Genomic DNA, 26996 nt, shown 5'->3' with positions numbered 1-26996 from the left:
TGTATTTTTCTCAACTGTGACACCTATCGCTTAGGAGAACACGACACCAAGTCACAGCACCTCAAGCAAGAGAACAAAATGTTGTGTTGATGTCACAGTTGGCCTGAGCAATGACCAATCCGTCAACAAAACAAAGCCAGGTAAACCGAGAGCAAGGGCCGACATTTCCTACATTCACTTATGGCGGTTCACCAATCACAATAGAGTGAACCAGTTGACCAATAAGAGCAGACTGGGCTGTATTGGGAGGGGACTCTTAAAGAGACAGGAGCTAAAACCAAGCATTTCAGACAGAGGCTGAAGAGATGTGCTGGGCAGCATGAGGAAAGTGATGCCTTTTCTGAACATGAAAATCCTGAATATGAGCTTAATGTGTCTCCTTTAAAGGCTGAGGCTGTTGTTTCCTATGTATTTATTCGTGTGCATTAACACCAATTCGTGTTTGAGTCCTTCTCTCAATACTTTCTCTCCAGCATTTCAGTTGGGACCATCACTTGCAACACTTGGTGATATTGTTTTAATAGTTTACAGTTAATAGTGGATAACTGTAGTTTTTGCAAACACAGACAGCAGCAGTCAGCCAGTCATCAATCATCCTTCAATAACTCAGTGATGCCAGTGGTTTCATGCAGTGTGTGTGTATTTGTATGCGGACAGAAAGCTGAAGCTGTGGAGTGCGGGACCAAGCAGTTTGAGGAGCTGGAGTTCTGCCAGCTGGAGGAGGAGAGCAGTTTGGAGGAGAAGAAGGAGACGCAGAGCTCGCAGCTCCTCCAAGAGAGAGCCGAGTACCACTGCAGCGTGGCCCGGAGGAAGGTGGGAACACACACATACAGCATATCATCATTAAGTCGTATGTGAGTGTGACCTGACAGTTTGACATACGTGGATTCACAGGAGAAGATGGCCTCAATGGAGGCTCAGGGGAAGCAGCTGGGGCTACAGGCCGCGCAGGACTGTGAGAGGATGGTTAGAGACAGGGCGGTGGCTCTGCAGATGTTACACAAGGTTAACTGCTCATAATGAACCTCGTCACAACTGCATTGTATTTAACACATAACAGTGCTGCAAGGCATGCTGGTAGCTATAACAAAACGGTGAAAGCATCCATCTATTTATGTTCCTTCTGCCTCCCAGGAGCAAGACAGGTTGTGTGCTCTGGAGAAGAGGCACCACACGTTGACTGGAGAGAGAAGTTACCTGAAGCCCAGCAGCAACATGAAGGAGGTGGGTGCGAACACCTGTGATCTCTAAGCTGCAGAGTAATTACTGAAAAAGTGGATTAAGGAAGGAAAAAACAAACTTAGATGAACTCTCTAAACAGGAATTGCTTCACATCAGCGAACCTGACCTTGTTTATGTGGACGGTCCTCCTGATAGCCCCTGTCCCTCCTCTGCCTCCTTCTCCTCCTCCTCCTCTCACCTCCCCTCCCCTGAACTCTACCCTGTTAGACTACAAGAGGTAAATCCCACCAAAAACTAACAAACCCTAATCGTGCCTGTGCTGCTGCAATAAAAATAGGCATGATGGTGTCCAAGCAGATACTGACAAACATTAGCGAGCTTGCAGTGTGAATATTCTCTGTATATTGTTTAAACTTTAAAGGATTGTACATTCTTCAAAGTAGTGGTTATCCCATCTAAATTGAATGGAGATTAAAGAATTGTTTTCTTTGACATAAACTAACAGCATAGGGGTAGATGTAAAAAAGAAAGAAAAGAAAACTGCATACCTCCGCCAAGGCACAACTGTTGCAATGTGAAACCACATTTAAATTGACTACATCTGAATTTTTCTAATATGAATGAATGTGCACCAATTTATACACACTCATAAATATCAGTCCGTTAAAAAATGCCTGATTTTATTCATCAGAATCTATGAATTATTCTTTGAGAAATCCACGAAAATGTGGAAAATCGCCCAATGTTAAAGACGAAAAAAAAAAAAAAGAACCCTGGATCTGTCCCCCCAAAGTTTAATGGGTTCTTCCCTGACACAAACCACATCCTTCCAAGTTTCATGGTAATCCTTCTAGTTGTTTTTTGTGTGATCTTGCTCACAAACAAACAGAACAAAAGATGGGTGAAATACCCTCCTTGGCAGAGGTAATACCTTCTAAATGTAACTTTTTTCAAGGCTGAATAAGTTCCGATGTTTTCCTGTTTGCTTTGTGAGTCTTTGCATGACTTTTTCTAGGCGTTGACAGTTTGTTGTCTCCTGCCCTCTCATCCCATGTCTCTTTTGGCCGTTGATGCAGGAGTACCTCAGGCTGTCTGATGTCTATAAGATGTATGGGAATGCTTCTGTGCAGCCTCACTCTTCCTCCCCTGCTGCTCTCCACTGCCTCTCCCTCTCTGTATCTCCGGCTCTGCCATGCGAGGTAGACACTCTGCCTGCTTCCTGCCACACTGTCCATATCCTCCTGACTGATCTATGTGCTAAATACTGAAACCACTCAAGCAAATCAATACCATCGCAAAATTTGTCCCAACCTCTTAACTTTCTTTTCCACTTTCTTCTCCCTCATGTGTGTGTGTTGTCTGTGTGAAGGAGTACATCACAGTCAGTCAATTAAGTCAGATCTTTGGGATGCAGAGACTGAATCCCTCCTCCACTGCCTCTATTCCATCATTCCACATTGCCTCTTCTGAATCTGTCTTCTCGTGCCACTCAGCTGCCTGTGGTCCTTCCTCCTTTCTCTCTGCACAGGTTTGTTTTTCTCCCAGTTCATGATGAGTTTCTATATTTCTGATCTGAGAATGCCACCAGAACTGATCCACAATGATCTTTCCTCCCCGCCTGATGCTTCTCTTACTGATGCTCTTGCTTCACCGCTTCCTCTTTTTTTCTCTTTGGCTGGTTGCCTCTCATCACCTCAGAGTCAGCCTGAGCTGAGCAGGAATGCAATGCCTCCTATTAATCTCGAGCGCTGGTACCAGGACATCATGGCGGCTGGAGAGGCTCAGTCGTGTCCTCCACCGCTTCCTGCCAAGTCTTTTTCCGCACGCAGACACGGGCAGGTAAAATCTCCACTTTCACTCTCTTGCTCGCCTCTTTATGTCTGTCTCTGTCAATGAAACAAACTTTATTTGTGTAGCAACTTTCATACAGATTAGTACAGTTCAACTATTGACTGATGAGCCAAGAATAGACAAGACGAATAAAAATGCTCCCAAAGAAATTCCATACAATAGATTTTAAAAGCTGTAGAAATAATAAAAAGTACAATATTTAGAAGAAATAAATCTAAATAAATTCAGACAAAAAAATTAAAGCATAGAGGCAATCAAATAATATCAAACCATACTTAATCCAAAGCCAGGCTAAAACACGTCCATCTGCTCTCAGATCCTCTTCCAGCAGCTTGGAGTGTCAAAAAACTGCGACATGTATGTTTTAGTGTAGCATCTTTTCAGTCTGGTAATTCAGTGTCTTGCAAAATACTGCTAGTGAGAGGCCAGATGCATCCCTGGTCCTGTAACTAGGCGGCCCTCTAGTAGACAGTTCATGTATCTCCTGTCACAAAGTCTATCAGTGGTACCTTCCACTGAGACAAATATGGTTTAAAAAAGAAATGTCAAGGAGAGACATTGATATAAATTTAATGTTCAATCGATTGCGAAGCCACAAAGTGAAGCACATGAAAGGTCCTGTAAGAAATAATGTGAGCAGGATAAGGAAGTCTTTCAGCTCACATGACTGAGATCATGACAGTCAGTCAATGTTGCACCCGGCTGAAGAGGTGCAAGATGGAGGACAGACCCAAGTCACTAACTGATCAGCAGAGACCCGGAAAGAGTGAGGTCAAAGGTCAGATTGGTGCTGAACTCGACCATCACGACCACCCTGTTTATCTGCTTGTAGGATTTTCTACATTTCCTCAGTTCAGACATCCAGTCACGCTAAAATCAAATCTAAAATCCTTTGTCTTTTTTGTACAAAACCTCAATTAAAAAAACTGATGTGTCTTTGTCCCCTCAGCTGTTGAAGTCCAAATCAGATGGTGAGGTTGGACTGGCGGCGTCATGCGCTCATGCCAGCAGTGCCCCAGCCCTGCCACACTCCAGCGCTCATGAGAGAAACGCATCCACCAAGGTGAGTCCAGCTGGTACATACGCCTAAAATGTAATGAAATCTTGAAAGGTAGTTCACAGTGTGATGCCCTCCATGTGTTTCTCAGGGGTTACAGTTAGCTCTGGGAGAGATGTCAATGCCGTTAGACATGGAGTCCAGGAGGCAGATGGTTATTCAGAGCAAAGGTACTTGACTCCTTCAGTCTTCATCTGATTTATTTAGCACAGTGGAGACTTTCACTGGGTGTGGCCATGTGACTTTAACCAGAGGAAAGCTGTGGTAATTTTTTCAGGAACATGTATTAGTTCCACTTAGTTTGACATGATCTGTCTAATTATATGATTATAACCAACTGGTAGCAGTGACATGGCACCATCAGTAGAGGGCACTGCAAGTCTGTGACGGCTGTCTCTGCCTCTCTGCCTCTCTGCCTGCACAGACGTGTCTCCCACTGTCCATCACTCCATCCTGCATCATCAGTCGCCACCGAGCGGAAACCAGGCGTACGACACCCTGAGTCTGGAGAGCTCAGACAGCATGGAGACCAGCGTCTCCACCGGCAACTCCGCCTGCACCCCGGAAAGGTGAGAGACTGGAAAATCAGAGGCTGGCTCTGTTACCATGGGAACACTCAAGTCTGCCCTGTCTTCCAGGAGAAGGGTCACTGTGCTTTTTTTTTCCCAGTGACATCATGTTCCGTTACACGTCTGCTCCCATGACTACAAGTACACTGTCTGTTGCCATGCCAACCTCTTCAAGTTTTTTTGTGAAGTTCAAAGACTCAGTTTGTTCATAAAGAAAAACCTTTGTCTCCTTCCTGTGTTTGGTCTCCGGGCATGTCTGTGTACATTTTTCATCCAAGGCCTTGTGTCATATAGCTGTGTCATCAGAGGCCGCTTCCCTCTGTGTGTTGCAGTGCCTGCGGGTTAGAGGCCCAGAGGATAGAGGAGATGGAGAAGATGTTGAAGGAGGCGCAGCAGGAGAAAGCCAGACTCGTGGAGAACAGAGTGAGTGACCAGCTTTAGTGCTGCAGAGTTTAGACGTGAACACGACTGAGCATCAGTTATTATATACATGTCCAAAACATCATCTCCATGATCATTTAAATTAGTGGATTAATCAATAAATCGATGGACATAGAATTATTTGGCAACTGCTTTGATAATTGATAGTTTAAATCATTTCAAATTAAACATCAAAAAACTTACAAACTCTCTTAGCAAAGAATATGAAAAAAATCTCCTTCAAATTAGCGCAGGCATTTGTCAATATTTTCCAACCAACATTTTCAAACTAAATTATTAAATTGATTTTTGAAGATGGATTAATGAGATTGATCAATTTATTGATAGGGGAAATAATGTAATTAGTAATGTAACAAAAGCTGTGCTAGTGGAAAACATTTACATAGTTTTACATCACATGTGTGTATACACATATACAGTATTTTTTATGTATAGGATGACTTATCAACCTATACAGAGTATTTTTATGGTTAGGATGATATCCTGATATGGATTATCACAAGTCTATCAGAATATAATATTTGTAAGACATTAGTGTATACCAACATGATATATATTATTTATCCGTTTAAATTTTCCATTATTAGCTTGTAAATGCACCTTGTAACTGTGTCTTAAAATGTGCTATACAAAGTTTACTTTTATTACTATTATTAGACAAATATATGAAAAAAATATATATAACTCATCAAATTGATGTTCAATGTAAAACATACAATAATTTGCTCCACCGTTTTCATTACTCATTTCACTGGTTAAAAAAAATCTGTTTTTTTAGTTATAATTTGTATGAAATTATTTTTTTAAACAACAGATTTCTATAAAAGAATTATATTATATGATCATCCAATCACCAAACCTACCAGGTCTACGTAAGGTGGATTTTGGTAAAAGTTTTGTGTGTCTTAAAAACAGTATGATCAGTGATCATAAGGTGAAGTGAAGTTGTGAGCAGTGCTTTGAAAAATCTTGTTGAAAGTGTCTGAAAGCGGCAAAGGATCATTTTACATCAGCAAAGCTTCTATATACACAAACTCGAGGGATATATTTTACAAAACCCTGGATTGGGACTTGAATTCTCATGTTCCTCCTCTGACAGTCATCCACTTTGTATCGCAATATTTGCCTACCATTAACATATCCTTCCCTTCTCCCCCATCTGTTCCTCCCTCTCTCCTCTCCCAACGCTCCCAGGAGAGGGAGGTGCAGGCTCGGCGGCAGATGTTGGAGGAGGAGCGGAGGAGGCGAGAGGAGGCCGAGAGAAGGCTTCTGGACGAGACGGCCCACAGGCAGAGGCTGGTGGAGGAGGAGGTGAAGATGAGAGAGAAACACTTCTCCCAGGTCAGTGGAGCAGCGGGAGGAGACGGCGGACGGCGAGAAGTGGAGGGAGGGAGGGAGACTTGGGGGAGAGGATGAGAGGCGAGACACTAAAGAGAGGCTGGGTGGATGAGAAGATCAAAGACTGTCAGGGAAGGGAGACAAAGGGGGAGAGAATGGAGGGAAGGAAGGGAGGAGAGGGTGAGAGAAAGAGCAGAGAGAAATGGGTGGGGCTGAGAGGAATAAAAAATATATATGATATACATCACATTTTAATCTGACTGTGTTTAATTACCAGCTTCTCTCTTATGAGTACAAGTAAACAAATATGCTCAAATATCAACACACCTATAGCTCAACGTATTATTAGTTCTAGACCATCAATAACAGATCAAACTAGAACAGCACTCAGTCCCTTTATGAAACCACGTTTAAATTCACCAGGTCCAGATCCTTATTTTGATCTGCACTAAATTGCACACACTCATAAATGTCAGTCCCTTAAACGTGCCTAATTTGTTTTCATCCATTATTATTATTTTCTGAGAAATCAATGAAAATAATGAAAGATGCTCTCAAAGTTAAAGAAAGTGGAAAAAAAGAGGTGATGAACTTATCTAATGTGAAAGCTGTTGCTCAAACTGATGAACCCAGAAAGTCTCCCACAGCTTTTTAGTGTCTTTCAGCTCCTTGTTTTGGTTTCACTGCCCTCACTGTGTTTGTTCATTCTCACCACTTTCATCAGAGATATGTTCAGACGCCGCACATTTCCTTTTACTCTGATGAACCCCCTGTACAGCAGCACTTAACACTATACAGCAAAATCAGAGGCTATAGCGAATGAAGGTAACTCCCTTAGTAGTTGATGAACACAAAATAAAAATTGATTTACTATCCCTCAAATCCAAATGATTGCTGACAGTATATCAGTATTATACCAAGTGGCTAACGCAGGTTTAGGTCACAGAAATAGAAACATGACACCTTACTTGCTCTGAGATTTCTGGATCCCTACGGACTTGTTTTGACTTGAAACTTGAAAGCAGAGTTCTCAAATCTTGACTTGTGTTAATAACTCCAACTAGAATGTCAATCAGTAAGACCCAATAGTTCCCTTAATTTCAAATCTAGCTGCGCCAAATTTCACACACTCATAAATATCAATATCACATGTTTGATTTTTTCCAGGAAGATCAATGCATCCAAAATTTTAAGTGTTCTTCCCTGATCCATTTCAAACAGACCTAAACACCTTCTTTACTTGAAATTTGGCTGCAACATATTGGGCCCTGACTACTAATTTAGTAGCATTTACAGCACCAAGTCTATGAGTAACAACATGAAACATTTTCTTCACAGGCTCGTCCAATGACGCGCTACCTGCCCAACCGTAAGGAGGAGTTTGACTTGCGCGCCCACGTGGAGTCGTCCGGCCACAGCATCGACACCTGCCCCTTCGTCAACCTCACTGAGAAGATGTGTAAGGGCCACCTGGTGAAGATGGGCGGTAAAATCAAATCCTGGAAGAAACGCTGGTTCGTTTTTGACCGTCTCAAGAGGAACTTCTGTTATTACGCGGGTGAGGATACATTTTATTTCCGAAATGTGGATACATTTAAGCTTGAATATTATGGCTGAATTGTTAGTTGTGTTTGTTTACTCAGGGAGACTTACACGCATACCAAGAACTCTGTGAAGGGGCTGTATGTAGGTTTTAAAATGTGGTTTCTTGATGGGAGTGGGTGGTGGTGATGGTCACATGCTAACAAGCTTCATTCATCAAGAGGTTGGTTGTCCAGTAAAAGCTTCCCATACAGCCATTTAACTATATGAGAAGATTCTTAGTCATTAAGGAATGTTATCCAGTAACCGATATAAAAAAATATTAAGCAACTTAATCCGTTTTATCTATCGATCATTTGCTATTACTGAGAAACATGTATTTAGTCCAGGGAACCTTAGGGGGCTCCCGAAGATTAAAAAAAAAAGATCTGCCCCCTGATTCTGATCATCACCAACATTTTGGGTTCTTCTTCTCGGACACATACCACGTCAGTTCACTAAGTTTTGTGGAAATCAATCTGGTAAATTTGCATAATCTTGGCTACAAACTAACAAACCAACAAACAAATGGACAGGGGTGAAAACATAACCTCCTTACTGGAAAAAGTGACCATACAAATTATATCCCACAGCATGATGCAGTCCCATCAATAGGTACGATTCAGAAAGTTGTTTATTTCCTCCATCAAACCTGAATATAATAAAGGCATCAAGTTTTTGTCAAAATCTTTCTATATGAAGAAGTTTTTTCAGTCTAACCTTCCTCTGACACATTATTTCTTGTGCCCTTTAAACACTAAACACGCTTGATGTTCAGATAAGTGTCTTTCCATAGAATAAAGTGTATTTATTGTCCTGATGGCCTGATTGTGTGAACTCACACTTTCTGTCAGGAGTCTCCAGTGCTTTAGAAAAGTGGGTCAATTCACCTCATGCGATGTAAAAATGTCTTCCTGATAACTGGAACGACTCTAAAAGAAATTTTGTTTATAAATATATGTTGAGCTCTCTTTATGATGACGCAGCCCCACAAACTAGAGCTTGTACTTTTAAAATCAGTTCAGAAAAGTTGTATTATCAATATGTGACATGTGACATCAAAGTGCATTTCAAAATCTGCACGTTTGCAGAACAGCTTGAGTAAAAACATCCCTCCCTCCTTCCTCTGTCATGGCCCTGAGGCCTCAAAGTTACACCTCGTGCTAGAAACTTCTCTCTGCTCCACCAGGATGGAACAGGATGAAGGAGTGTTAGGATATCAATCAGGAGACAAACAAATGAGAATGAGTTAATCAGAATCAAATTAAATGTATTGAGAACAGCAGGAATAGACTATGGAGCATAGACCCCAGCAAGTAGACCACTATGGAACCAGTCCTATGAATTAGGTGCTTCAGATATGAAGGAGACTCCACACTGGTGGTGGTGATGAGGAAGGAACATGAAGTTAGGACGTCTCATGGAGGCTTCTGATTGGACGGTTATGGGTGAAGGTGGTACTTGGAATAATTGACAGCTGAATGACAGGAGGGAGAGAGAACATTTTAAAACTTTGACAGCTCACAGTTGATTGGCTCAAGGCGAGGGAGTCAGGTTGTGATTGGATGAAGAGAGAGAATGAGCTGATGGGAGCGTAGAGACAGTGAGCACTGTGCATGTGATTCAGGAGACAAGAAGACAGTGTTCCTGACGGAGCTTTCCCTAAACTTCATTACTGAAATGAACTCTTTAAACTCACCGTAAAGGAATGTTCAAGTTCTGCTTGGGCAGACTCTTCCAATTCGGGCTTCGTTTATAGAAATGGCTTCAGATGAATGTGATCAAACCCATTTTATTATCAAACAATCCACTGATAAGTAATATAATCTCAGGGCCGGATCCAGGGGAGGGGTCAGGTGGCACTGGCCCCATCTGAAATCTGACTGGCCCCTGAAGTGGGCTAGTTGTCACTTGTCAAAATTGTCACTTAATAACAATATTAACAAAAATGTATTTTCCCAGCATTTTTGAAGAACACATTGTGCCTGAACAAGAAACAATTTAAAAAATTTTTTTTAATGATGTGTGGTTTTGCTCAAAGTTATAGAGTTAACAGTAAACAAGAAATTAATTAAATGGGAACTTTACTGAATCAGGAATTGTTCATGGATGTGGGACATATATTCAGCCCCTCTGTGTAAATTGTGGCCCCTGACTTAGAAAAATCCTAGATCCGCCAATGCATAAACTTTTTGTTGAAAACTTTCCTGCTGTTCACCAGGCTGAGACCTGACTTCTTTGTTTTCACTGTCTAAGTTGTGGTTGTCCTCACTTCTCTTTATTCATCGGGAGCCAAACAGTGAATAATGCTGCACAAAGTAGAATTTTTTCTGCCCTCGCTGTTGCTGTTGTAAATTAGTTGGCAACTCACATCTAAACTGTCCCCGACGTTTGAAATGAGAACATTTAGTTTGAATAATTGACCGTCACATTTTGAGACACAAAGTTCGAAACACAATCCGAGTATGTTTTCATTACTGACGCCCCTCGTCTCTTCGCTCCCCTCTCTCTCTCCTCTCTTGCCTAGCCTTTTCACCCCCTCACTCCTGACGAAGATGATGGTGGTGATGATGGTGATGAAATAAGATGCAATACTTTCTCTGGATGTGTTTTTCTTGGGGAGGAGGCTAGCTCCTGGCTTGTTCGTGACTAATAAAACGAAACTCACATTTCAAAAACATTTATCTCATTACTAAGCAGATTTGACTTGTGGAAGAGGGAGAACGAGAGAAAGTGTTGAACGTATTTCAAAAGATTGCCTTTTAATTGTCGCTGGGTGTTTGTTTCTGAGCCGGGCACCGCAGCGTGCACTGGAGGAGACAGAAGGGAAAGGGCCACTGTTTGTTTGAATAAGACCGGAATCAGACAGAAACTCTTTAAACTGAGGTAATTTGAAGAAAATTGATCTGAGATGAGAAAAAAAAAGTCTCTTTCACACTCAAACGCCTTTAGTTTAGCCTCAAACTAGAAAAAAAACATCAATCCTGCAATTGCATCCGCTGAGATCCATCCAGCAAATTTACGGAAACATAAAACTCCTCAGTGTTGGAGTGACTTAAAACTGCTTGTAGGTACATGCTGGGAACAAAGAACCAACTACTGGACACGAGCTCTGACCTGCTTTAAGGGAAAATGTTGAAGATCAAATCCAAAAGAGGCTTTTCCTTTTAAGATTTACAAAAGATCTCAACCTCGCCAGCGGGGACAAAAAAAAAAAAAAAAGGGTACGACTGAAGAAAACAAGTCAAATTAATAGGATGGCAAAGACTTGAGGCATAGCTTGAAATAGACCTGCACTTTTAATTAACTTTTACTCTGATCTGCTGCTGCTCATACCTATTCATGTAATATGTGTGTTGCTGGGAAAAGTGGGGGTTAAACACCTTTCTTCTTTTTGTCCGTATCGGGTTTCTCCATCCACATTTCACTTATTCTTCTTCTGTTTTACTCAAACTGCCACCATTTTTCAAATATTATTAATTTTACATTTGGTAGAATAGACGGAGAGAAATAATAACTTAAAAAGACACAAAATTGCTCTGCAAAGTAAACCAATTAAGGCAGAAACAAACAATACTCATCCATTCAAGTAAATATGCTATTCACTGTTGAACTGCTCACCCCTGAGGGCAATATTCAGCTTATTGAAATGAAATCACTGTTAATGATTAAAAAAAAAGAAAAAGTTTAGCTTGATCATAAATGTTAAGAGTGATGGAGAATGACACATCTACAAGAAGATAAGATTCCTGGCTTTTACCTAGAATCCTTCTTAAAGTCACATTTTAGGTACAAAACAATCTTATCTTGAATAAATGACCAGATCATACAACTTTTATTTCTGCTGGAACTCGTTGTAAATTATTGGATACTGTGTGTGACATTACATAGCACTTTATCTATTAGGCCTTTTCTCACATGCAGTTTGACCTGAGCAGTAAGAAACTAAGTATGTTTTTACGTACTCAGTTTCTAATTTTCATTTATTTCCATCTAATTGTGTATGTTTTAAACTGTCCACCATTCGATCACAGTCAGCTGTTAAGAGTGTGAGATTATTCTACAGTTGCCTTTATTTCATTACAAAATGGCTACAATTAACTTAGACATTTTAAATACATTTTTGGGATCCATGGCCCTAATTATGAAATGATAAATATTTGCTTTAAAAGGAATTCAGGCTTTGACAATCTGTCCAAAAACAAACATGAGCTGTATTCCCACCGTTGCGGCTGGTTGTACTGTCTGGAGCTCAGACTGGCAGAGGTCTTGCATCAGTAAAAGACGTAATATAATGTTTCTTAATGTTTTTTTTTCCTTTTTCTCCTCTCAGACAAGCATGAAACCAAGCTGAAAGGACTCATTTACTTTCAGGCGATTGAAGAGGTTTATTATGATCACCTACGCAGTGCCACCAAGGTAAACACTCTCTATTCTATTTTATAATAGGCTTCTATTAGATCATAGATTTAATGGAATAAAATCTGAGGGCTTTTGACTCAAAATGTTATTTAATCAAATTAGGGGGAAAAATGTAGAGTAATTTTAAAATCACAGATGTTCTGTTTTAGAAACCATCATTTATAAATGAAGGTTTTGGACCAGCTCTTACTTTTTAAATTAAATTACTACTAATAAAGCTTATTTTAACAATATAATTTAGCTTATTTTTTCAAAATAGAAGATATGATAATTATAGAATAAAACTTTGAGCGTCTGTGGTACATACAAATGTACCAGGTTCTGGATTGATTTGGTTGGATTTGCAATTTTTAACCTCAATAAATTAATCTTATTATCTTATTTTACAAAAGTGTATAGACTATTTACAAAAAACATTTTTGAAACAGACAATTATGTGTCAGCTAATATTTTAATGTATTTTGTTCTGATAAACGTCTCGGAGGAAAAAGGTGCAACAGGTGCAGCTGCAGTCTCTGGTCTATAACGTCTCCCTCTCTGTCCCCCTGTGATCCTCCAGAGCCCCAATCCTTCTTTGACCTTCTGCGTGAAAACCCACGACCGGCTCTACTACATGGTGGCCCCGTCCCCGGAGGCCATGAGGATCTGGATGGATGTCATAGTAACGGGTGCCGAAGGCTACACGCAGTTCATGAGCTGAGGGACCATGTGTCGGGTGACAGGTTTGGAGGATGATGGGGACTGAGCGAGCACCGAGACACCTGCACGGCAACCTGAGCTGCTCCCCTGCTGGGGCCGGAGCTGAGGCTGAGGACACGCGGCTGATGTGTCACGGATGGACGTTTGAGGAGACACATGATCCGGTGCTCGTATAAAAGAAGCCTGATGCTTTGGTGCAAATGAAGGCTTAGTCTTGACAGAGGTGCTTTTTTTTGAACGAATTCACAAGTTGGAAAACAGACTGAGCAACCTGCCTTTGGATCTATGAAGAGAGCTTTCTAGAAACAAAGCCGTATTAAACACGTTCTATTACCAACATGTATTTTCAATACTTACAATATGATTTTGGAGGTTTCTGGAGGAACACTTGGAACATTTCTTACTTCACATAAGCTCAAACTCTTTACATCTCTGAAGCCGATCTGTGCATGTGCAGTGTTATCACTCTAACTTTTTTCTCTTTTTGATACATTTGTACTTTTCCCTGCAGTTTATTAACCTTCCGATTAAAAAATGTATCTTTTAATATGTCAAAAACACTAAAAGGAAAACAGAGTTTTTGTAGCAAGTATTCTAAAATATTTTTAAAGAGTCATATATTACGCAGCTTTGGTGCCAAATACTTTATGAAATGTTTTTATCTGATTTTTACAATACAAATTTTAATATCACTCAATATACAGTGCAATATTATAAGGGCTTTTCATTCAGATAAATAATAGCATTCATGTGTATTATAAAAAAACATATTCGCATTTTAACAGAAATCATAAATTATATAATAGTCCTGTAATGATATTGTAAAACTACCGTGTATATCTAATGAATAAAAGTATGTGATGCATCTGATGCTTTGTTTATCTGACAAACTAATTGGTTCCAGACAAATGGGCTAAACTGAACACGTTCACTTACAAACCAGCTCCTTCCTTAATTAGTGTTTCTCACAATCAAGTCATTAATTTTTTCCAGCTTTCTTTAAATAACCTCATAAGCCCTTAAACGCTCCACACGTTTCATGTTAAATGGAGAGCACACAAAAGGTGTTCGCTTCAAGACACTACAACTCCTCTATTTACACAACAAGAGTCAGGTGGTTGAATTAGTTAATGATCTCATTAATTCGTTAACTGTAGAAGTTGTTGTAAGAGAACTGAAGCCATGTGTTTCTGGCTCAGTGTAATTCATTTGATGTCTTGCCCTGAACTATAGTCTATTTAAAAAATGAGAAGAAAAAATAAACATGTATTGAAATTACATGCAACTTAACATGTATGATTCAACATCGAGAAATTTCACATGCGAGGGGGGGAAAAAAAACACGTCACGGAGAAGACGTCTCACACAAATTCTCCATAAACAAGTTTTTTAAATATTTATTCCTTGATAAAAATATATTCACGTGTTATTTATCTTCTCACGCCCTTGGTTTCAAAACTATGATAGAAATGTGCAGGTGCAGACAGATAATAATATGTGAGCGGGGGCCGTTAAATTAATTTATAGCGGGGATTGTTGAAATATTTAACAGATGTAATCACTGAAACACACCTTTGCTCCTGACAGGTACCGATTAGACTCAGCACTGGAAATATAAACTTTAAAAAATCCCTGGTTCTATAGTGTAACTGTTTAGTGATTCAAATGAGCATCCAATTCAGGTATTTAAAAAATCAGAAGTATCTGCAGCTTCATTGAACTCGCTCAAAACATCCGCGTCTCTCTGACCTTGGGAGAGACGTTCACACACGTTGCTATTATCAGTGTCTTTGAGTCGCCTGTGCGCCTGTCTGAATTATAAACAGATCAATGTGAGCTCATTACCGTGGTGATGAGCATGTGTGACACCCAGCCTTATTGTTGGTGAAATATTAATGAGCCAAGGATGATCACTGTTAAACATGCAGACCGGCCTTTCCCTTAGGCCTCTGGAGCATGAGCACGATGGTGCAGCCGCTGAATTAGTGAAGGTCTCTCATGGTTTTGTCAGTATTAATGGGGGGATATTAACCTCGTCTGAAGACAAGCTCAAGCGCTCTGATGAAATGGAGATGTCTCTCAGCTCGGAGGGCAAGTTCATAGTAAAAATCACCTGTCAAATCCTCCCGCTCCCTCACCCATCACAACATTTCACCACAGACGTTTGTAATTTATACGTTTTCATATCCACATGTGCGTTCAGAGTAATTTAGGAGATTAAAGAGAAAAAAATCTCCTGCCCAACCCCAAACATGTCCACATGCACACACGCACACACACATGCACGCACACGCGGCAGATGAAAGCCTCCAAATAAATGTAAATGCATCTGAAACAGCAGAGAAAGTTCCGCTCCTAATGTGCACCGCTTTGAACAAACCTTCTCCGCTCTCTTTGAAGGAGAATGTAAAATGACAGTCATTAATTCAGAATCGGGTACGTGGCATTCAGATCATTAAATTGTAATAGAAGAAACATGTTTTTTTGGGAGGGGAGAGTTTCGTGGCAAGAACAACAATGATATGTGAAAAATATCCGGAGGGGAGAAGCGCCAGCATTGACCTAATGAAGCCAACAAAAATACAAATTGTAAAACCACAGCTGCAGCCAACTACTTTTTATTTCATTGACTACCAGCAGTGAAAGTGAAGTGCTCACCAATTTCACTGCAGATAGAACATTGGTATTATCACACTGTGTGTATTCAGTCTTTATAACATCCAGTTTTTAGACAACAACATATTTTTCACACTGTAAATTTAAATGCCAATAAATCAGATAAAGATCAATTACATACCAGCTCGGTTTTTCAGAATTTCTTGTCTGCTACTCGGTCACTTTTAAGGGTTTGACCTTTGGCCTCAGACACGTTGTTTTCTTGTGAGTTAATTAAAGTAGAAATTTATTGAGAGCTGTATCAGTGTAAAGCCAGTCTGGACGTAATCGGCGTAATGTTACCTAAAGTACAGATGCATAAAGAATGGATGAAAGTAATAAAGTAAATGTACTTTGTAACATCCCACCCCTGTATAAACTGTGGAGGAGCGCTTGGCGTGAATGAAGATGTGTAAAAGCTGAAAGGTGACAGACGTCCAACCTCTGGGGTTTAAATGACTCTGCAGAGCAGCGGGACACAGCCTGAGTGCTGCGAATGACACAGAGGAACCATTTGGGACGTGTTCGCCATGTTGGGGACGTGTTTGCTAAAAAAAAACATGAGAGGCACAAGTGAGACACGATCAGTAAATGTACCTCAAACTCTGATTACTCTGTTTTTAACAATGATCTGTTTTTCTACGCTTCATATGTCATTTATGTAAATTCTATATTTTTTCCAACATACATTTTTGTATAACACTCAATTTTCTATCTACAGTGTCCATCAGTAAACTTTTACAGGAGGACTTTTAACTTTATCAAACCACTTAAGAATAAGCTATGATTCATGTGCCGTGAACACCTTCATGAAAATGCTTGCAGGAGTTAGAGCGCATTGGAGTGATGGTCTAAAAACTGTGACATCCCGAAACAAAGACACAACAGAGACGCTGTCGTCCTTCATATCACACACGTCTGCTTCACCATGAAGTCCTTGAGGAACGGTAAAATCAACATAACCATGTGACTGACTGATTCAGATCCGTCATGGCTTTGTGCAAATCACTTTAGCCTTGTATAAACATTCATGAATAAAAGACGTATCTCATGCTTGTCACTTTTTGGAGGCTTGATTATCACTTTTCGTGCCGGAAACAAATGAGAATGAGCTGTAGCCTGAACATGAAAACATCCACAGATGATCCCCTCCGAGCGGCTCCCATTCACAAGTTGGAAGTGAATTCCGTGTTTTCCTCATATGTTCAAAGAGGGGCAAAAGTTGAGGACAATAAATTCGGAGGGAGATGATGATGAAATGATGGTGTAACCCTCACTAACGCGCCATACGTGCGCTTGGCATGCAGCATTGACTTTCCTGACTTCTGGGCTCACACACAATATTCAGACAATAAATTTAGGTTTATAATTTTGATAGGCAGCCCTTGTGTTGCTGAAGAAACGTGATAACAAACACCTCAAATATAATTTGATGTTCGGTTTGATCCAAATTTGACATCCTTCATTTCGTTCAGCGGCAAACAAGTTTGGATGATTTGTTTGACGAGAATTAAAAGGGAGAAATAAAGGTATTTTGACTTATTTCACAACTTTTCCTGAATGATGAAAAGGAAATTGAAGCTGATGGTGGGTACAACAGGGAAACGCTGCAGCACTGTGGTGAGCAGCACCTTGGACTTATTCTTATGATGCACAAACAGGAAGCCCTCTGTGGACCAATTAACACAGGCAGAGAGAGCTGTCAGCGATTTCCTGGGAGACCCTTTGACTTCACCCGCTACTGCTGTTTCAATCTGGTCTCCGTTACGATCACATTTATCCAGATTGCATCAGGTTGCCTTTCTACAAATCGCTCAAAACTCAGCGATCGCACGGTGGGCGATTTGCTGAACAGCTCCCCTGTAACAGAGCTGTCCCTTTAAATGACTCAGATTAACACAAACAACAGAACATTTCACTAAAATTCAGTGTAATCTACAAATACTGAGGTTCTGTAGATTATTTAGTGGACGTGTTTCACTTGACTGGAAACAACTCCTCTGCAGTCATTCTGGATAATGTCTTTATGTGCAATCAATTCAAGTTAGAGGTTTCCCGACTTTCGCTTGATTCACAAACTCATCGCTCAGCGGACGAGTCCATTAGAGGCTAGTGTCCCATCAACATGCAAATTCAGCAGAACTGGAAATAAGACCATTAGTTTTGGCCAAATTATCATGTCACAGACGTGCAACTCAGCAAATGAGCCGGTGGAATGGTTGGACAGGGAGGGGTACGGAAAACAGGCGGAAGGGATAGAGAGAGGGGTTGAGAGAGAGAGAGAGAGAGAGAGAGAGAGAGAGAGAGAGAGAGAGAGAGAGATGCAAATCCCATGGCAACAGCTACCAGAAAACAAGTCTAAAATAGGGGGCAGTGTCCGCTATTACTATAGCAACAGGAGAGCAGCACATTCACTCAGCTGAAGGAGAAAAACAAAGCTTTATTCCTCACATAACTGTTATTGACAGTCTTTACCAATAAATGAATGTGTCTCACTAACTTAGCAATGGAAAAAAAAAAGAGTCGACAACATCGAGCGAATAATTTAACTTCAATTGTGCATAGACTCACTGTCATTTTATCAAACAAAGTCTCGGTGAAGTTACGAGCTGACAACTACCGAGTGAATATGGCAAAAAAAATTATTAAATACAATTTAGACATAATTATAGCCTCATAAAGTAATTGCCAGACTGGACTATATGTCTATGATGACAGCATATTTTCAATCAACACACAAATGCAAATCACAAGTGAGATCATAATTAATATCATTTACACCCATTTACCTGCTCTACTGTATAACCAGAGACTTTTATTTTAAAATACTTAATGGCCACAAAAGAAACAAGCTCTGTTATATTCTAAAGAACCGCAGCACTGAGCTCCACGCCCGGTTTGTTTACCTCAAACATGTGCACACTCTGCACTGCAGGAGAAAAAAAACACAGTGATGCTCTGCCTGCCTTCCCGAGCGTCCACCAATCACAATTCACATCTACCAGAATCCAACCAATGGCAGCAAGGAAGCCTCAGCACGCGCAGCCAATCGGCTCTGAGCGTGGACCACTGATGCAACGGAGATGCAACAGAGCTGAACAACAAAGTGCTGTGAATCAAATAGTCCCCTTCCAAAACAACACCATGCCTCCTTATTATAAAGAACGACATCTGAATTCTACTGGTTTGTGTTGGAGGGTCGTTTGCACGTAAATCCAAACTGTGTGTGCAGGTTGTGGACGTTAGTTTCAGGGTGTGAGTCTGCTCTGTAAGAAACGCATCTGCCCTCCATGCCGTCTCCCTTGGCAACAGGGGACCACAAGAGAAAACGATTACAAAGTGTAACGTTACAGTAATCTGATTACATTTCAGATTACCACGGATACACTTCTATTTGATAGACTCGCAACGTGTCTTGTTTACACTTTCCACTTTGAAATCGAACTGTTCAATTGATGAATTGATATCAGAAGATATCATTAAATCCATAATATTTCACCAAACTATAGTTCGAGACTCTGCGCAATAATCTACTTCCGCTATAGCATAATTTTGTAATTCATGTCACATTTGCTTAATTTCTATTGAATGCCTCTGATGTTTCCTTTTATCCAGCAGGAGCAGAGTGGACAGAAATCGCCGTGTTGTGTCAACATTTGAACGAATGATTGAATGAATGACCCCTCGCTTGTAAGACGGGTCATTAAAGTGACGGGTTTACTTTAGAAACTAACACGAGGAGGCAGCTCTCTAACTTTTGTGGCGGAGCAGCAGCGAGCGAGCGAGCAGGTGGTGGGACGTCCTTCAGCGGGGAGTGGGCGGAGGGATCTGGTGTTGTCCCCGTGACGCAGTCGGTTGCTAGGTGTGAGTGAAGTGATGCTTCCCCACTATGAAGCTGCTCCTCAGTTTACTGCTCGAACACAACAAAGCAACAACTCGCCGTTTCCCCGGATATTCTCCGAGCTGAGAAACAAAAAAACTACGGCAACAGCGACAGCAATGGCTTTTTGAATTCGTGAAGCTTTAGGACCCGAGAATAAACCGTGCTTTGCTTCAGCAACGCACCCCCAAGAGCTCTCCACGTTTCCCCGCAAGAATGGAGTAAGTCGTCGTTGTAGTTTGTTGTGTCTCTGTGTGTGTGTGTGTGTGGAGGAGTTTGTTATTTGGCTGGTTTCTCTACAGTTACCTCTGTTTCAAGTCATGGAATTCGTCTGAATAGTTTCTTGTTATTTGTTGTGGTTCCTTCCAGTGTTGTTTACTTTGTTAACAGTGTGTTTTAGGGTCAAAGTCTCTTCTAACGTCTTCTTGTAAGAGAGTTGTGTTAGAAGTGATGTTATGCTGGATGATGACGATGGCGTCACGTTTCTGTCACTTTCAGTTTTCTGTCCCCTCTCATAGAAATCGCTTTATTGACCTTTTTTTAAAGAGCTTAAGTGATCAAACCGGTGTAATTGATTAAAAAGGAACATGTAATTGGAAGCGGCGGATCTGCATTGATCCGATTTAAGGATCAGGGTGTGCCTCACTTAGAGGGATGTGCTGTATATCTGCTGAGAGTCTGGAGCCTCTCATCAACAGTTGGGCCCCTGACAGCGTCACCAGGTCCCACGTGCTTTGAGTGCATTTTCCTTTGGGGATGTTCAAAGTCCCAGAGGTCACAGCTCTCACATCTGGATCACTCACTGCTATTTCGGACTGTTTTTATTTTAATTCATTATTTCAATTTTATTTGAAATCATCGATTCCATCTATAAATGTGTATATTTAGGATTGCTCCAAAGACCATCATCCTACTACATGATGTCTTCATTTTTCATCACAACAGGCTGAATCATGTGGAGGAAGTCAGCGACACCGCCAGGAGTGATTTTCCTGATTCCATCAAGTCGACTGAACAAGTTGGATCTGTTCTTTGTCTCTGAACGCTGTCTCCGTTTGTCCTCTAGGTTTCATTATGCTCACCCAGCCCTGCTCTCTGTGGCCCATCTGTCAGACCCCGCTTGCTCTCAGCACATGCTCGGACTTGGACTTGGCCTGAATCGCGGCACCAGCAGACAGAATGATGGCAACATCAGCTCCTGTTTGGAAGGCTCTTCGTGTCTGCCCGGCAGACCCCCTCGCTCTCTCTCACCCACAGGCTAACCACAGCCAATCACAGGGGTGCAGGGGGGAGGTGTCAGAGGAGAGTCAGCACTTAATTGGTGAGTTGCAGTGAGTACGCTTTTTTATATTTTTCCCATTTCAGGTGGGCTCGGCACTGCAGCACATACGTCCTTCTCGAACAGTAGGTAAAAACTAGCTTTGTCTAATATACGCGACCGATAGTTTCTAACTTTATTCAGAAAGATCTTCTTTGCATGAACTATTAGTCGATTAGGGATTAGGAAACTGCGACGTGCGCTGTTGGATGACTGATATTTATTTTATATTTTTTACAAACACTTTTTTTGCCGTAACATTTTTCTCCACCCGACAGCTTTTAACGACTACAATTTTTTACCTTCCTCAATAGGTGATGGTCTCACTGACTGGATGACGGAAGAAGTGGATTTCTCCTCATACCTCCCAAACCCCCCTTCCCCTCCCTCCTCCACCAATGCCTCCCTTCCCCCCTCACCCCTTCAGAATGATATCCAGGTGCCCTCTGACTTGGAGGTCATGACCTCCCTGCTGCAGGAGGAACTCGCCCAGCTAGAGGACTACTTCCTGTCCGAGCCAGTGCCCGAAAAGGGGCCGAGGCTAGGGAAATGCGACAGGGTTCCTCTGCCGGCGGGTCCTCAGCCGTACAGTCAGCTGCCATACGCATCATACTCGGCATCCAACCAATCGGACACCAGCCCACTTCTTGTCACCCTGGCAACGGGAGAACTGGACCTTCTGAGTATCTGTGGCGGGCCCATTGGGCGATCCAAAATTCCAAGACACGCCCCGTACAGCTGCAGTCGCCCCAGTGGGTGTAGTAGGAAAAGAGTCCCTGATGGTGTGAGGTTCGGTGAAGGTTATGATAACAGTTTGTTGAGTTCCAAAGGAAGCAACTCAGGTAACTCAGCGGTGAACCTGTCAGGTAATTATTGCTGTGGAGAAGACGAGCAGCTATTAGGAAAGAACTATTGCCTGGGTAGTGCAGTTGAAGTCAGACGATGTGCTGCTCTAGCCAAAGAGGACAAAAACTGCTGTTTCAGTCAAGATGTTATCGGTGGTGGGAAAGTTGTTGGTGGAGGTTTTGGCTTCGGTGGATCCCTTGATGTCCCACACAAGAAAGAGGATTTGTTGATGTATAGCATGAGGGAGGTCAGTGGAGTGTCTGGTAGCCACGACGTGCTGAACAGTATCAAGAGCAGCGTAGAGGTGACAAAAGCTACTGGCTGTTGGAAAACTGAGAGCAACGAAGGCTGTTATCTTCCACCACCGCAGCCCGAGGCCTATCCTAGCTTCTTAGGCAGTGTCAACGAACAGCTCAAATCAGAGAGTCTGCAGTTAAGGCAACATGATCTACACTGTAATTTCCTTGAGGATCAGGCCCCAGAGTGTCTTTTAATGGCCAGGGAGAGTCTGGACTTGGAGTCGTCAGGGCACAGACAAGCATGTAGGCTAAAGGAAGACCACTGTGAAGAAGAATTCGACGAGGACCTCACCCCGGGTGAAGGCGGGGAACGCAAACAGAAGAAGAGAGATCAGAACAAAACTGCCGCTCACAGGTGAGTTATAGTTTCTATTTGAAATTCAAACATAAAAAATACATGAACATAAAAATCTCCATTTAATCTTTCTTCTCCTGAACGCAGGTATCGCCAGCGAAAGAGGGCGGAGCTCGATATTTTGGAGGAACAGCTGCACGGCCTCGAAGGGAGGAACCGGGAGCTCCGGGACAAGGCAGAGTCCGTAGAACGTGAAATCCAGTACGTTAAAGATCTGCTGATCGAAGTTTACAAAGCCCGTAGCCAAAGGCTGAAGCAGGACACGACAGCGTAACACCGAGCTCGAGCAAGTCCGTTTAAAGAGGGAGTAACAGGGAAAATGTGGAGCTTTTTTGAATGTTTCTAATGTTGTTTTTCCACGGTGAGAGGGGTAACTGCATGCTTCGCTAATGTGATCTTTATTTTTACATTTTAAATTAACACTGTCCAATGCTTCCACTGCTTTCGCACTCCAATCACTCAAGCCTGCACTGTGGCATTGCAATGCTTAAAAACGACAATCATTTTGAATAGGTCTCGCACTGAATGAATCTACAAATTATTTCTGAATAATTACTGTAATTTATTATGCAGGTTTAATATTTTTGATAGCCTTAAATTGGAATTGATGTCAGCGATAGAGCTTAATTTGTATTTTTTTTCCTACTTTAAACTTTGAATTGCAGTTACTGTGTCGCCCTTTTCAGTAGCAGAAGTAGTCGAATATGTTGCGTCAACTGCATCGTTTTATTTTGAAGACATCTTTCAGACAGAATATTTTTCTAGAATAATTTCAAATCCACCTTTGAACAGCGGACGACATTTCAAATGTGATCATTTAGAAATTATAAATGTATTGACTGAAGGATCCAGTGACATACTGATGAGGAAAATAACCTATTGTCAAAAATGTATTTTATTATTGTTACTTTTTTGTGCACAATTTTATTTACTTTAGATCCAATGCAGCCCTAAATATTATTTCCTTGATGGGATTTGTATGTTTTGAGCTTGTCATTCTTTATCGTTTTGTGGTAATTTGTGATATTTTTTCTCTGGCACATTGCAAATTGTACAATCTGTCTTGCAGCTCAGGATATGCAGCCTGTTATCCTACATCCTTAGAAATAGCAGTAGACATTTGGAGATTACAGACTTGTAAAATAGCTCCTCTGTTCTTCATTTTACATGGGAAAGATTTGACAGGTTTACAGGTTTTCCCAGTGGAAAGAAAGGGTTTTCCATATGTACAAATATTGTAAGTAGTGGTAGTAACTAACAATCTCATTCTGCATGTTTTTCGCTCTGGAATAGAAAATGTAGGGTTTCAGAAATGAGTTTCTCTAAACTGCTTGTTAAGGCAATAAGTTTTCTAGGCCTCTGGCTGATATGCACTAATTTGTAATGACTTTTGTATAATCAGGGAGTGTTTCAGCCTTTTCTTTGTAGAAACCGAAAGAAAATTAGACTGTTTGTCAAAGCTTTTGCAGTGTTGGCTTTGGTGTGAAAGGATTCTGTCTAAATTATTTTCCAGCTCTTTTCTCGCTTTATTCTAAAAAAAAAAAAAATCATTTTTATTTTTATTTATATTGTTTGTTTAGTTTTTGACAAAAACTGGTGTCACACTGTTGTTCCTCCTCCCCGCCCTGCGGTGTACTATCAACTGTGAATGTGAAAACCAAATACACGTGTAGCCTGATGACAGCAAATCTAAAAGCACATTATAGGGGTTTGTAATCTTATTTAATTTAATTATTTATCCATATTTACTTTGTGTGTCATCAACTTTTCTCCATTTCAAAATAAAATGTCAAACTCAGTCCGTTGTGTTTTATTCTGCCTTTTTTCCTCAGAGCAAAAAAAAAAAAGATTATTGCCCCCGATAACACTCAGTTCGAAAATAATGAGGTGCCACCACAATGAGAATTCAAAGTTTTATTTTTAAAGATTTTATAAATATTTTTTGGTTAAAGTTCAGACCTCTGGAGCCCGACGGACTCCCTCTCCTGTCTGACCCGAGCTCGCAGGCCTGGTCCCGGACAAATCCCACACACTCACCGAGAGGAGCCAACACATTTAATCCATCTTCACTAAAACAGATTTTTTTAGCCCATGCTGCAAAATGAGAACTTCAGATGGACTTCACTGATTCAACATCCGACCTCCTGAAAGATTAATAGTGGTGTTTTAAGCGCAGTTTCCCTGACAGTTAAAATCAAGTCATTTTTTAATCTTGAAACCTGTTTATTGCTAGGGGAAACAAATAAAGGACAGACCTTTAAATCTGTCAGTCAACATGGCACCTTGAATGTTTTATGTTCAAGTGAAATTCAGAAATATTCCTCTCTAATTAAACAGAAAATCTACCATCATTTCTGTGCAACACTTCCATTTATGGAATTGGACCCACTGTTGTCATGCAAATTAACTTCAGATTACAGTTAAACAAAGCACACAAGTTTAGTTTTTATTTGCATCATTTTAATTCAAAACTATATATATTTTTAAAATAAGATAAGACGCACTAAAGAAAAATGACAAAACATAAGAAATGATCATGTCATCCTCTTCCACATCATTCTGAGACGGGAGGAAGTCACAGGCTGCTGTAAAGTAAGAAGTGAGAGTGTTTTTTACCACCTGCCATCACTCATGAAGCGGACTCACTGTCCAATGAGCTGCTGATAGTTGTTTCTCACTGGCGTCGAGGGACAGCAGGACCTTCAAATAAACACGAGAGAAAAGTCACTTTTGGAATTTAAAGTGCTCACACACGTACACAGAAGTGTGAGAGATTGAAAAAAGATATTTCAATAACTCGAGGAAGAAGATGCAACGAAGTACGGACATTTTTCTAATACAGAAATATCTCAGTGTGAAATTTCGTACGTAAAAACTAAATATACTCTAAAAGCTCATGTGTCTTACTTTCTGTAATAAAACATATGACAATTACATAAAAAACTCCTTTCTAGCCAAATTTTCAAACCAGAAAGAGACTCAACGTTACTGTCTATACTCTGCTGTCACCCGTCCCTTTCATTACCTGACGGATTGCGTCCTGCTCGCTGTAAAGGCACAGGGTTGCTATGGCAGCTCGCCTCACTGCATTATGGGAATCCGTGCATGAAGCTCTCAGAAGTAAACTGGACACGTCTTTCTTTAACAACAAGGACACAGCGTTGTCAACATTTAGCAGGTTTCCCAGGGCCGCGCAACAGTGGAGTCGTGTGAGGGCGTCAGTGTCAGTGATGAGACACTGACGCCCAACCTCCCCCCTCATCATCGTCCGTTTCCAGATCTCCTGCCGGCTCACTGTCTGAATAGTTGTGTTTGTTTTGTTTCTTCTCGTTGCTCCACCTTGTTGTCCATGTCCATTTTAAACCCTGGCCTTGCTGCAATATATCCCAACCAGTTGCCCACAGTCCTGCAAGCCGTTCGCTGCACAGGCAAGCAGGAATCATCAAGACAGCCTATCAGGCTTTTGAAAATGTCAGGCGGCAGGGTATGAGGCCCGAACGGATCCAGATTGCCCAAAAGTATGCAGGTGGTGGCCCTGACGCCGTCATGAGGGTGAGCCAGCGCCTGGTGCAGCACCGAGGCGTCCAGGTGTAGCTGAAGGCTGGCAGGCCGAGCGGAACAACGGGCTACTTGAGACAACAGAGTTAAGAGCTCCACTGCAGAGTCCCACAGCTCATCCTGCTGCAACAAGTCAAAGAGCAGAGAGCTGGCAGTTCTGGTTAGCAGAGTCTGGTGTTTGGAGGCAGTGAGCTGTCGGCCCCTGGGTGGTGAGAACAGACCACAGGCGGCCTGTCTGAGGCGGGGGACGGAGCGCTCGGGGTCACACAGGAGCAAACGGCTCAGCAGGGAGAGAGGCAGCTCCAACAGCCGAGGAGGAAGAGTTTGAATAACCTGCCAAAGCATGAAAAAATAAATAAACATCCTGACAAGTTGTCACATCAAACAGCCGACAACAAACAAGACAATCCTCTCACAAAAGTACAGAGGCATTTAGATGTACAGTAGTGTGTGTCTGATGTGAGCAAGAGTTGTGCTGTGTTGCATCAGAGAATCAGTTTGTCAGCTAGGTCTTTATTAGAGGAATGGGAAGGCTCGAACCTGCGCGAGGCTTTCGACAATACCACAACTGTCATACAGCTGGAGTATGGTGGACGTAGTGTGCGAAGGCAGGTCCAGGGCAAATGGAAAACACAGCAAGTGGCAGCTCAACGTGGTCATGCTGTGGCGACTCAGATCCACTTCCAATCTCCTGGGACTGCAATCTTCAGCAAACAGATGAAGACTGTAGGGCATGAAAAGGGTTACTGTTAGCTCCGAGTGGAGAGGCTGTGCCGCTCGAACATTTACATGAAACAGTAGATTAACTAAGTTACCAGTCAGTGCCCAGCAGCCGACCAAGAGTGTATACGCATTTCGATCCACTCTCAGAAAACAGAGGGATGCACGAGTGTGGATCCTCGGTGAAGAGGAAGAAAGCAGTAGACAGAAAGGAAACCAGCCCTG

General features: G+C 41.6%; 3 protein-coding genes across 8 annotated transcripts in view; 2 read left to right on the top strand and 1 right to left on the bottom strand.

Annotated features, from left to right (window-relative positions):
* The window catches only part of phldb1a (pleckstrin homology-like domain, family B, member 1a), a 28391-nt gene extending 14381 nt beyond the window's left edge, over window positions 1–14010 (top strand). For 4 of the 6 annotated variants that reach the window (XM_047343393.1, XM_047343392.1, XM_047343390.1 and 1 more), the window contains 15 exons: window positions 658–813; window positions 895–1005; window positions 1135–1224; window positions 1322–1459; window positions 2259–2381; window positions 2552–2710; window positions 2881–3021; window positions 3983–4096; window positions 4182–4260; window positions 4515–4659; window positions 4992–5082; window positions 6295–6441; window positions 7777–7996; window positions 12353–12438; window positions 13001–14010. In XM_047343393.1, the coding sequence (XP_047199349.1) occupies window positions 658–813; window positions 895–1005; window positions 1135–1224; window positions 1322–1459; window positions 2259–2381; window positions 2552–2710; window positions 2881–3021; window positions 3983–4096; window positions 4182–4260; window positions 4515–4659; window positions 4992–5082; window positions 6295–6441; window positions 7777–7996; window positions 12353–12438; window positions 13001–13141 (1941 nt within the window). In that variant the 3' untranslated portion in view covers window positions 13142–14010. The remainder of the gene's footprint in view (window positions 1–657; window positions 814–894; window positions 1006–1134; window positions 1225–1321; window positions 1460–2258; window positions 2382–2551; window positions 2711–2880; window positions 3022–3982; window positions 4097–4181; window positions 4261–4514; window positions 4660–4991; window positions 5083–6294; window positions 6442–7776; window positions 7997–12352; window positions 12439–13000) is intronic. The other 2 variants (XM_047343391.1, XM_047343394.1) reach the window with 2 other exon arrangements.
* Window positions 14011–19633: 5623 nt separating this feature from the next.
* On the top strand, window positions 19634–24291 carry atf5a (activating transcription factor 5a). The gene is made up of 4 exons (XM_035177678.2): window positions 19634–19896; window positions 20742–20996; window positions 21308–22493; window positions 22581–24291. The coding sequence occupies exons 2-4, from the start codon at window positions 20855–20857 to the stop codon at window positions 22765–22767; spliced, it is 1515 nt and encodes a 504-aa protein (XP_035033569.1). The 5' UTR covers window positions 19634–19896; window positions 20742–20854; the 3' UTR covers window positions 22768–24291.
* Window positions 24292–24479: 188 nt separating this feature from the next.
* The window catches only part of stk36 (serine/threonine kinase 36 (fused homolog, Drosophila)), a 72984-nt gene continuing 70467 nt past the window's right edge, over window positions 24480–26996 (bottom strand). The window contains 6 exon segments of the mRNA XM_047343479.1: window positions 24480–25193; window positions 25519–25732; window positions 25734–25843; window positions 25845–26384; window positions 26592–26775; window positions 26867–26993. Of these exon segments, the coding sequence (XP_047199435.1) occupies window positions 25119–25193; window positions 25519–25732; window positions 25734–25843; window positions 25845–26384; window positions 26592–26775; window positions 26867–26993 (1250 nt within the window). The 3' untranslated portion in view covers window positions 24480–25118.

This window comes from Hippoglossus stenolepis, chromosome 15 (genome assembly GCF_022539355.2).
Source record: "Hippoglossus stenolepis isolate QCI-W04-F060 chromosome 15, HSTE1.2, whole genome shotgun sequence".
In the NCBI taxonomy this organism is placed as follows: Eukaryota; Metazoa; Chordata; class Actinopteri; order Pleuronectiformes; family Pleuronectidae; genus Hippoglossus; species Hippoglossus stenolepis.
The sequence above is the reverse complement of the archived record's forward strand: the minus strand, read 5'-3'. Positions and strand labels throughout refer to the sequence as shown.

What these genes read in the sequence shown, in the direction of transcription:
- atf5a (XM_035177678.2), top strand. Translation starts at nt 20,855, where the DNA reads ATGATGGCAACATCAGCTCCTGTTTGGAAGGCTCTTCGTGTCTGCCCG. An exon ending in GGAGAGTCAGCACTTAATTG is followed by an intron (nt 20,997 to 21,307) that starts GTGAGTTGCAGT and finishes CTTCCTCAATAG; the next exon opens with GTGATGGTCTCACTGACTGG. An exon ending in AACAAAACTGCCGCTCACAG is followed by an intron (nt 22,494 to 22,580) that starts GTGAGTTATAGT and finishes TCCTGAACGCAG; the next exon opens with GTATCGCCAGCGAAAGAGGG.